Genomic DNA, 12358 nt, shown 5'->3' with positions numbered 1-12358 from the left:
CCTTTATGTATAGAATCATGTCATCTGCAAATAATGGTAACTTGATCTCTTCCTTTCCAATTTGTATCCCTTTTATGTCTGTCTCTTGCCTTATTGCTATGGCTAAGACTTCCAAAACTATATTAAATAAAAGTGGGGACTGTGGACAACTTGTCTTATTCCTGATTTTAATGGAAAAGCTTCCAATTTTTCCCCATTTAGTAATATGTTGGCTGTAGGCTTGTCATAAATAGCCTTTATTATATTGAGATATGTTCCTTCTATTCTCAGCCTCTGTCGGACTTTTATCATGAAGGGATGTTGGATTTTGTCAAATGCTTTCTCTGCATCTAATGAGATGATCATGTGATTTTTGTCCTTCAGTCCATTTATATAATGTATTACATTTATAGATTTGCGTATGTTGAACCATCCCTGCATCTCTGGGATAAAGCCTACTTCATTGGGATGAAATGATCTTTCTGATATATTCTTGAATTCTGTTTGCAAATATGTTGTTGAGAATTCTTGCATCTATGCTCGTGACAGAGATTGGTCTATAATTTTCTTTTTTCTTCTATCTTTGCCTGGTTTTGATATCGGGTGATAATGACTTCATAGAAGGAGTTTGGTAGGATTCCCTCTTTTTCTATTTTATGGAAAACCTTAAGAAACAAAGGTGTTAGTTCTTCTCTGATGGGCTGATAAAATTCACCATGAATCCATCTGGGCCTGGACTTTTTTATTTGGGAGATTTTTGATAACTGCTTGGATCTCCATACTTGTTATAGGTCTATTTCAGTGATTAATCTTATCCTTATTTAACTTAGGTAGGTCATATAAATCAAAGAAATCATCTATTTCTTTCAGATTTTCATACTTACAGGAGTATATATTTTTATACTATGTCACTATGATTTTTTGAATTGCTCTGGTATCTGTCGTGATGTTGCCTTTCTCATCTATAATTTTATTAATTTGTGCCCCTTTCTCTTTCTTTTGGTCAGATTTGCTAAGAGTTTACCAATCTTGTTTACCCTTTCAAAAAACCAACTCTTGTTTCATTGATTCTTTGTTTTAGTTTTTTTTTTTTTTTTGCTTCTATTTCATTAATGTCTGCCCTAATCTTTATTATTTCTTCCCATCTTCTGATTTTTGGTTTGCCTTGTTCTTCTTTTTCCAAAGCTTTAAGGTGAAGCATTAGGTTGTTTACTTGATACCTTTCTAATTTCTTAATATAGGCACTTAAAGCTATGAATTTACCTCTTAGGACTGTCTTTATTGTGTTTCAAAGGTTTTGGTATGTTCTGTTCTCATTATCATTTGACTCTATGAATTTTTTAAATTCCTTCTTGATTTCTTCATTGACCCATTCATCATTTAGTAGTGTATTGTTTAGTTTCCATGATTTTGTGTATGCTCTATAGCTTTTCTTGCTATTGATTTGTAGTTTGATTCCATTATGGTCAGATAGAATGCAAGCAATTACTTCAATTTTGCTGTATTTGTTAAGATTTGCTTTGTGTCCTAATATATGCTCTATTTTAGAGAATATTCCATGTGCTGCTGCAAATAATATATTATGCAACATTTGGATGAAATTTCCTGTATATATCTGTTAGGTCCACTTCTTCTATGACCTCATTTAGTCCAGATGTCTGTTAATTTTTTTTTCTCTGTTAATTTTTTGCCAGGTTGACCTGTCAATTGATGAGAGTGGGGTGTTCAAGTCACCCACTACAACTGTGTTTGGTGCTATCTGTGACCTTAGTTGTAATAGCGTTTGTTTGATGTATTTGGGGGCCCCCATGTTAGGTGCATATATGTTTAGGATTGTAATGTCCTCCTGTTGAAGTGTGCCTTTAATCAATATAAAGTGACCTTCCTTATCTTTCCTAACTAATGTTGGACTGAAGTCTACCTAGTCAGATATTAGAATGCAAACCCATGCTTGTTTCCTAGGCCCATTTGCTTGAAACATCGTTTTCCAACATTTTACCCTAAGACAGTGTCCATATTTTGTAGAAAGGTGAGTTTCTTGGAGGCAAAAAAATGAAGGATCCTGCTTCTTAATTCAGTCTGCAAACCTATGTCTTTTGGTTGGGGCATTGAGGCTGTTGATATTAAGAGATATTATTGAAAGGTGTGTATTTATTTTTGCCATTTTTTGTAGTTCTTCAAGTTTTACCTTTGCTCTCTTGTGTTAACTAGTATTTCAGTATTGTTTGTTTTTTCCAGGTTCCTTATATGTGTGCTTTTCTTTCTCTTCAGCATGGAGGATTCTTTCAAGTATTTTCTGTAGAGCTCATTTTGTCTTCAAGTACTCCTTTAGTCTGGTTTTGTTGTAGAATGTCCTTATTTCTCCATGTATTTGAATGGATTGCTTTGCAGTATAAAGTAATATTGGTTGACAGTTGTTATCTTTCAGAACTTGGAATACATCACTCTAAGCCCTTCTGTCTTTTAAAGTTTGTGTTGAGTAACCTGCTGTGATCCTGATGGGCCTGCCTTTGTAGGTAACTTGATTTTGCTCCCTAACTGCTTTCAATAGTTTTTCTTTGTATTGTGTGTTTGGTAGTTTGCTTATAATATGGTGAGGAGAGGTTCTTTCCAGGTTTTGTCTGGCTGGTGTTCTAAAGACTTCCTGTATCTGCATTGACACCTCTTTCCCAATTTTGGGGGAACTTTTCTTCTATGATTTTGTTGAAAACACCTACTAGGCCTTTGGGGTGAAATTCTTCTCCTTATATTATACCCTGGATTCTTATGTTTGATCTTTTCATAGTGTCCCGAATATTTTGAAATTCCCATTTATACTTTCCTATTAGTTTGTCTTTCTCTTTGCTGAACTGTATTTATATCTGCTACCTGGACTTGTAGGTTAGATATTCTGTCCTTTCTTTCATCCATTCTACTGGTGAGATTTTCTACAGAGCTTTTTATTTCATTGACTGTGTTCTTCATTGCTAGTAATTCTGACTGGTTTCTCTTGATTATTTTTATTTCCTTATTCATGTCTTGTATTGACGTCTTTATTTAAGTAAATTTATTTCCTGTACCTTCTTTGTGTCCTTTGATTTCTTCTTTCATCCCTTTTATTTCCTCTTTGACTTCTTTGAGCATATTTATAATCATTCTTTTGAAATCTTTCTCAAGAATTTTCTCTTAGTCATTATCATAGGAGGTCATTTCTGATGCATTAATTCTTTTTGGTGGATTTATATTGTCATGATTTTTTGTGTTTCTTTTATTATAATGTACATATTTTTGCCTCTTGGATTAATTTAATGCTTGGATTTTCTAATTAGCTGCAGTATTATTAGATTTATCAATCAATCTGATGTGATATATCTTCAGGGTAGGAGCATAAGGTGCTAAGTGTGGCTCTTAAGACTCTGAGAGTATAAAAGTAACCCTTGATGTTGGGTATGCCTGTTATGAGAGTATTCTGGTAGGCTGAGTGGAACAAAATACAGGTAGATTCTAAAATTTAACTAAACAATGCAATGAAAAAGAGTACAACATGTTTATGCAAGAGTAGGTATTATGACAACCAGATCTTCTAACAAAGTCACAGTCTCTTAGCATGTGTGTTGCTCCACACCCTTAACCCTGTCAAGTAGAAGGCTAAGATTTCTGGTCTGTTGAGGGTTCCAGGTCAGCTTGTGACCAAGTGAGACCCTTCCCTAATGGACAACAGAAGAGGAAACAAAGGCACTATGAATCAGGAAGCAACTTTTGACAAGCCCAAAATATAGCTTATTTAAGAATGACAAATCTCGCCAGGCGTGGTGGCACACGCCTTTAATCCCAGCACTCGGGAGGCAGAGGTAGGAGGATCACCATGAGTTCGAGGCCAGCCTGAGACTACATAGTGAAATCCAGGTCAGCCTGAACTAGAGTGAGACTCTACCTCGAAAACCAAAAAAAACAACAACAAAAAAATAATGGCAAATCTAACCATCCATCAGATTTAACATGTAATTTATCCTGATATGGAAGAGGTACAATTAGCACTTCTCAGTATATAGGTATATATAAGCATATATACCTTGCTTATTTGGCAGGTACTGTACTGGTGTTATCACAGTTAACTTTTGGGATGATTTTGGTCTCAGTTATGCTGTGCTCCTGCTTGGGTCCCTCTTTGGTGCACTGTGGGTTCAAGTAGGCTGTTTGGGTCATTGGATAGCTTCTCTAGTTGCCAGTGCTGGGTGCTGTGAGCTCCCTTCCCTTGGTCTCTGGTGCTTGCTGGCACTTGTGCTCGTGGTGGGGAGGGGAGGCTGTGGATGGTGGCTCTAGTTCTCCCGCTGGTCCACGTGATCCTCTACCTCATGATCTGCTCTTCCGTAGTTCCCTGCGCTTCTTCCTTCTTCCTTCTTGAATTTGCAAAGAGCTCTGGTGTAAGTGGAAAATCCCCTCACCTGGCTTTTCCTGTGCCTCAAGCCAAGCCTTGCAGCTGTGGCCTTGTGGACCTGGTTTGCTACTGCTGAAGCTGCTTCTGCCTGCCTATGTGGGGTGCTCTGGATCTCTCCTACTTCTCTGTTGCCATTGGTAATTTCTTTCTTTTTTTTTTTAAATTTTTATTAGCATTTTCCATGGTTATAAAAAAATCCCATGTTAATTCCCTCCCTGCCCCACACTTTCCCCTTTGCAATTCTATTCTCCATCATATTACCTCCCCATCTCAATCATTGTACTTACATATATACAATATCAACCTATTCAGTACCCTCCTCCCTTCCTTTCTCTTCCCTCTATGTCTCCTTTGGTAATTTCTTATACACCTCACTTTTTAATAGAAGAATGTATTTTGCTGTGTTTTTTTGTTTTGTTTTTTGGCTTTTTCTCCCCTAGGCTGCTTTGGCGTGGTTCTTATGCCACCATCTTAAGCAGAAGTCCTAAGCAAGAATTTTTATAAGATCCCCAAAGCACAAAAACAAAATCAGGCAGGATGATACCAGGCTAAGTAGTTTCTGTAGAGCAAACATAATAATCAGTATGGTAAGAGATTACCTGATGAATGGGAGAAAATATCTGCAAATTATTCATCCAAAAAGACATAAATTTCCAGAATATACAAGGAACTCAAATAATTCAATATTGGGAAAAAATTAATAGTATAATTTTAAAACAGTAAAAGACATGACTAAACATTTCTAAAAGAAGCACCAAGGGCCACCATGTAAAATACATGCTAACCATCATTAATATTCTGGGAGAAGAAAATCAAAGCAGCAAGGCTCTTATAACATGGCTATTGTTATAGGATCAAAAGTGACACATTCTGGTGAGGATGAAGAGGAGGAACTACCACACACTATAGGTGGCACCCAAAATTTGTGCAGCCATTATGGAACATAATATAAATTTTCCTCAGAAGAACAAAAATAAAACTATCACATGACCCATAATCCCACTCCAGATAAATATCCAAAGAAAAATGAAGTTAGCATGTCAAGAGATCTTTACTCTTGTGTTTATTACATCACTCTACACAATAGCCAAGACATGGAGTCAATCACAGCTTCATTTGAAGGCTGAATGGGTACAGAAAATATAGTATACATATTCAATGGATGGCTATTTATCTATAAAAAAATCCATTATGTCACTTGTCATCACATGAGCATTATTGGAGGGTATACTATTAAATTAAATAATCTATGCACAGAAGGGCAAATACCACATGTGGACTTCCTAAAAACAGAGACTAGCATACAGTCACTAGAGGCACGAATAGGAGTTCGCAGAAGGGATAAAACACAAGTATATTGGAGAAAATAAGTTCTACTGTTCTTCAAGATAGTGAAGTCAGTACAACTTATAGTGGTAATCTAGTAAATACTTGTAAGCAATCAAGAGAGCATTCCAAGTTCTCAAAACAAAATGATAAATGCCTAAGGTACAATTGCCAATTATCCCAATTTCATCAATACTCATTATAGGTGTGTATTAAGTTATTATGTTATTTTCCATAAACATGAACAATCATATTAATTAAAAAGAAAAAACCAGGGCTGATAAGATGGCTTAGCAGTGAAGGTGCTTGCCTACAAAACAAATAACCTAGGTCCAGGTGTTGGAGAAATAGCTTAGCAATTAAGGCATTTGCCTGTGAAGCCTAAGGACCCATGTTCAATCTCTCTCTAGGTCCCATGTAATCCAGATGCAAGCACAAGGTTATACATGCCCACTATGTGGAACAAGTGTCTGGAGTTCGATTGTAGTGGCTGAGGCCCTGGCACATCAATTCTCTCTCTTTCTCAAAAAAAGAAAAAAAGAATCTAGATTCCATTCCTCAGGACCCATGTAAGCCAGATGCACAAGGTGGCACATGCATCTGAAGGTTTTTTGTAGCAGCTGGAGGTCCTGGCATGCCCATTCTCTATTTTTCTCTCTCTCATCTTCTCTGTTTCTTTCTTTCTCTCTCTCTCTCTCTTAAATAAATAAATAAAAAGAAACTAAAAAAGAGATAATGAGGCATAATTTATCCCCTCCTTATTAAGGTAGACATCACCACATATTATTCTTTTGGATGGGACTTCTTACAGGCAAAATTTCATTCTATCACACGTTACCAATCTAACTCATTATGGCTTAGTTGAGAAGGGAAAATGGTACAGTAAGGGTAAGGCATTGTAATAAAGCATACTTCTGAGTGCATCTGTTAGGGTATTTCCAGAGAGGATTAACTAAAGAGAAAATAACTCACCCTAAATGTGTGCAGCATTTCCCAATATGCGAGGGTCCCTGAGGGTATAAAAGAGGAAATACAGGCATTCTGACTCTTTTTCCTCAGGGCAATGAGGTGAGCAACTCTGTTCTACCATACCTCTACACAAAGATGTTCTGTCTCATCCTGTTCACAAAGTGGCATGGCTATGGGACTATGAATAAATATGGATAAAAGTATGAATAAAGTTTTCCTCCTTTTAAACAGCTTCTCTCAGTACTTGTCAAAGCTTTGAGGACAAACTGACTAACACAATCACAATGGGGAGGGGTATTGAAGGTAACTATGCCTACTCTTATGCAAGCTGTACATAAGGACCAAGGTTTCTCTAAATAACAGAAGCATTAGAACTCACCTGCAAGAAAAAGTTCCACGGCTTGGGGATACCATAGGTCCCTGGAAAGACAGCATCTACATACCAGGCCACAAGACCATACAAGAAAGCACTAATTAAAAACATGGCCATAATATGGGCCAAAGTTAAGTCATCATCCGGGCTTACTTTTGAGAAGAAATTACCCCACCGAGCACCTTGTCCTGAAACATAATAAGAGATAAGTTAGTTTGGATGTCTAAAGATGGACCCAGCTGACTAAACAAGGAGAAATGCATCTGTATTCTCTGGTGATAGGTACTACTTGTTATTTGATGACATCTTTAAGTTTAGATTGTCTTAAAGGAAAATGAATTAAATACTAATGTTAGGATAGTTTCCTTATAACCAATTCCAACTAAAAGTTAGCAGTGACAAACAAAAAACAACCACAGAAACCCGTAAGCCTTAAAGCACTAAGCAGATCTATAAATTGTAAAGCAGTCCAAATCTCAATTCAATAACATGTAAACAACCAGGAAGATATCTAAATTTGTGAGCATACTAATAAGTAACAAAAAATATAAGCCAGGCATGATGACACACACCTTTAATCTCAGCACTTGAGAAGCTAAAGTAGAAGGATCATTATGAGTTCAAGGCCACCCTGAAACTACAGAGTAAGTTCCAGTTCAGCCAGGTATAGAGTGAGACCATGTCTCAAAAAAAAAAAAAAAAATCCCAAAACAAAGATGGTTCACCTTTGGGCTTCTAGTCTAGTATGGGACTTAGAAGTCACCCTCTACTCTAACAAGTAAAAATATAAGTTAATAAAACAAATTAACTCATCTAATACATAAATAGGAAGATATGAAAACATAAAATAATACGATACAGCTTAAGGTCCATAATTTCCTAGATTCCAAAAAAATTGAAGTGGATTACATTTCAGATAAAGAATTCAACAGAATGATTTTGAAACAACTTAATGAATGAAAATAAACAGTTCAGTGAATTAAAGAAGACACTTCAGGATATGAATGAGAAACTCAGTAAAGATACAGACTTTGAAAAAGGATCAAAGAAAAACCCAGAAATGAAAAGGCTAATAAAACAGATTTACTTAAAAAGTCAGTTGTTTTAACAATTAGACCAACTAGACTATATTAGATGAACAAAATTAGATCAAGTAAAAGAAAGAATAGCAGATCCTAAGTATAACTCTAAAAATATTACATTCAGCTAGGGAGATGGCTCAGCAGTTAAAGGTACTTTCTTGAAAAACCTGCTGGCCTTAATTCAATCCCCCATCATCCATGTAAAGCCAGACAACAAAGTGGCACATGTGTCTGGCATTCATTTGCAGCAACAAGAGGCTCTAGAATGCCCATATACGCACCCTGAAATTAAGTAAGTAAATAAAGAAAATCCAAAAATAATGCATTTGGGGCTGGAGAGATGGCTTATCAGTTAAGGCACTTGCCTGTGAAGCCCAAGGACCCATGTTTGACCCTCTAGTTCCTACATAAGCCAAATGCACAAGGTGAAACAGAGTACAAGGTTGCACATGTGCACAAAGCTGGTACATGCATCTGGAGTTCGATTAGAGTGACTAGAGGCCCTAGTGCAACAATTCTCTCGCTCTCTCTTTCTCTCTCTCTCTCTTGCTCTCTCACATAAAAAAGGCCAGTCCATTGGGCTTGTCTAAAAAAATAATAATACATTCAGATATAAAGAAAAACAAGAAATAGCGAAGAAAACACATAATGTCTCTGAAACGTCTTCAGATGAGATTATGCACTCAGGCATGCTTCAGGGTGGAATGGCCATGGATTTGAGATATGGTAGAAGAGTTTCAGGTTGAAAGTACAGAAAACCTATTCAATAAAATAATAGCCCAAAAACTGAAAAATTGGTAAAGAAAGATAAGATACAGGAGTTTTGAGCTGGGCATGGTGGCACACACCTTTAATCCCAGCACTTGGGAGGCAGAGGTAGGAGGACCACTGTGAGTTTGAGGCCAACCTGAAACTACATAGTGAATTCCAGGCCAGCCTGAGCAAGAATGAGACCCTACCTTGAAAAACAAAAAAACAAACAAACAAAAAAATATATATATATAAATATATGTATATGAGTTTGGGCTGCGGAGAGTGCTCAGTAGTTAAAAGCACCTGCTTGCACAGCCTACTGGCCTAGGTTTGATTCCCAATAACCCACATAAAGCCAGATATACAAAGTGGCACATGTTTCTGGAGTTCATTTACAGGGTTAGAAACCTGGTGCATTAGCACACATGCATGCCTTAACCACTAAGTCGTTTCTCCAGCCCATGGAATGATGTCCTTTAAGTCTTGCAAGAATATCACTGCTAGGCTGGAGATGACTTAGTTAATAAAGGGCTTGCATTTCAAGCATTAGCAGCTGAGTTTGATTCCCAGAACCCACTTTAAAAAAAAAGCCAGGGGCTGGAGAGATGGCTTAGCGGTTAAGCACTTGCCTATGAAGCCTAAGGACCCCGGTTCGAGGCTCAGTTCCCCAGGTCCCACGTTAGCCAGATGCACAAGGGGGCGCACGCGTCTGGAGTTCGTTTGCAGAGGCTGGAAGCCCTGGTGCGCCCATTCTCTCTCTCCCTCCCTCCATCTGTCTTTCTCTCTGTGTCTGTCGCTCTCAAATAAATAAATTTAAAATAAAATTAAAAATAAAAAGCCAGAAGTAGTGGCCTGTCTTTGTAATCCTGGCACTGGGTAGGCACAGGCAGGTGGATTATTGATGCTCACTGGCCAACCAGCCTACTCTACCTGGAAAGTTACAGGGCACTGAGTAAACTTGTCTTAAAGAAAAAAAAAAAAAGGTTAACAGCATTCTTTTTTTTTTATTTTTTAATTAATTAATTAATTTATTTGAGAGCAACAGACAGAGAAAGAGGTAGATAGAGAGAGAGAAAATGGGTGCGCCAGGGCCTTCAGCCACTGCAAACGAACTCCAGATGCGTGCGCCCCCTTGTGCATCTGGCTAACGTGGGTCCTGGGGAGTTGAGCCTTGAAGCGGGGTCCTTAGGCTACACAGGCAAGCGCTTAACCGCTAAACCTTCTCTCCAGCCTCATTAACAGCATTCTTGAAGAACAATTTTTGTGATTATCTTTTGGCTTCCACATGCACCTACATGCACACTAAAACCTCAAACACAGACACACACACAAAAGCAAAGCATATGCATATAAACAAACATAATGTGTTACCAATCAGTAGACTTTCTACAATTAAATCCTAATTCTTCTCAAAGAGGCCCATGGATTTGGTTGTATTTAATTGCTTGCACCTATCAAAACTCCAACAAATTGTTTTGTAAATGTGTCAAATAAATCATAAGAAAACTTATAAAGCACTATAAGGTAAATAAAAACAAAATACCTACAAAATTTATGAAAGCAAAAATATGAGCATAGAGAAATACAGCTCAAATACATACATTTTAAAAAGAGATCTCAAATTGATAATATAACCTCCTACCTAAAAGATTGCATGCTGTGGCAAGAGGATCATTGAAACAGGAGAAAGGATACAAGTTCAAGGGCAGTCTGGACCACATAATAAGTTCAAGGCCAACTTGGGATAGAGTGAAACCCTGTCTCAGAAATATAGAAGCAACAAAAAGAAAAAGAAGAGAAATCTAACACCAAACAAGAGAACAAAGCAACAATGAAATAAAGTACAGTAAGAAAATCCTCAAAGCTAGTTTTTCATAAAGGTCTTCAAAATGTACAACATATAGCTACAAACTGACTAGAAAATGAAGAGCTAAGGGATCAAACTGTGAAAATGAGGATGAAATTGGGAACTATCATGGGTATTTCAGAAGTAACAAAGGTTTAAAGGGATTCTATGAATTCCTGAATGCCAACAAATTAGATAACCTAGAGGAAAGGGATGCCATGACCAAGTGACAATTATCTCAGATTGAAATGGAGATTCAATATATGAAAATCAAAGTTCATCACATTAGTGAAACATATGATCAGTCCTGCTTTATGGAGAATGGGTGTTTTATAATATCCAACAACCCTTTCATAAACTCAACAGACTAGATCTAGAGGGTACTTCCCAATCAAATGCAGTCCTCTAGGTAAACCCATAGATGAGATCACCTCAGTGAGGGAAACACAATTACTCTCAGAACACTAATCTAGATAAAATATGGATATATGTATGCATACAAACATCAATATCAATTTTTACCTATATTTGTTTATATTTAAATGTATATGTATATAAATACTCTGAACAGATATATACACAATTTCCATGGTGAAAGAAAATAGAGAATAAAAACTAAAATCTCAATTTCCTTATAGTCCCACCATCAATCCTCTATCTCCTGCCTTTTCTTTCTATGACTCAAGTTATCAAAGTTAATTTTACAGAGAAAAGACTTACTACAGCTGGGCATGACAAGGCACACTGATTCCAGCACTCAGGAGGCAGAGGTAGGAGGACTGCTGTGAGTTTGAAGCCAACCCAAGGCTACATAGTGAATTCCAGGTCAGCGTATGCTAAAGCGAGATGTTCCCTCAAAAAAACAAGCAAACAAAAAAGACTCACCCTTCATTTCCATCTTACATATCAAGTCAGTCCCAAAAGCTAATGCAGTATTTGTAATGAGACACAAAGCCAGCTTCCCACTGAAGCTTATCTGGGTATACCATCCATATACGACTAAATATGGAAAGAAAGTGAGAAAATGGAGGAAACCTGAAACTGAAATAGCCAAAGAAGCTGAAAAGTAAGAAGAAAAATGCAGTTAGTCAACACAAACTACAAACAGGGTGAAGAGCACACAGGCTATACAAAGGAAGGAAAGTCGTTCTCTTCACAGTATTGCTGGCATCTAGCATACTGCCTAACATGGAATAAGTAGTCAATAAATATTTTGGCTTAAGTGACTGCATAGTATGAGGAAGAAATTACTGAAATTTATCCTCCTTCAAAAAAGAAATAATGGGGCTGAAGGGATGACTTAGCAGTGAAGGTGTTTGCCTGCAAAGCCAAGGACCTTGGTTCGATTCCCCAGGACCCACATTAGCCAGATGCATAAGGGAGCACATGCGTCTGGAGTTCATTTGCAGTGGCTGGAGGCCCTGGTGCACCCACTCTCTCTCTCTCTCTATCTCTTTCTCTCTCTGTCTCTCCCTCGTTCTCTGTCAAATAAATAAAAATAAAATATTTTTAATTTAAAAAGTAATAATATAAAAGACATTATTATGATTAAAAATAATTCATTTTTCATTTTTGTCTACAGCTACTCGGACTAACAAACAAGAGATACAACA

General features: G+C 37.1%; 1 protein-coding gene across 1 annotated transcript in view; it reads right to left on the bottom strand.

Moving 5' to 3' along the window:
- LOC101613773 (phospholipid-transporting ATPase ABCA3-like) overlaps positions 1-12358 on the bottom strand; it is a 196412-nt gene that overhangs the window by 150430 nt on the left and 33624 nt on the right. Inside the window, exons 8-9 of the mRNA XM_045130610.1 lie at positions 11631-11804; positions 7071-7252 (exon numbers count right to left, since the gene is read on the bottom strand). Coding sequence (XP_044986545.1) covers positions 7071-7252; positions 11631-11804 — 356 coding nt within the window. The remainder of the gene's footprint in view (positions 1-7070; positions 7253-11630; positions 11805-12358) is intronic.

This window comes from Jaculus jaculus, chromosome 12 (genome assembly GCF_020740685.1).
Source record: "Jaculus jaculus isolate mJacJac1 chromosome 12, mJacJac1.mat.Y.cur, whole genome shotgun sequence".
Taxonomy (NCBI): domain Eukaryota; kingdom Metazoa; phylum Chordata; class Mammalia; order Rodentia; family Dipodidae; genus Jaculus; species Jaculus jaculus.
Note: the sequence above shows the minus strand (reverse complement) of the source record. Positions and strands in the feature narration are given on the sequence as shown.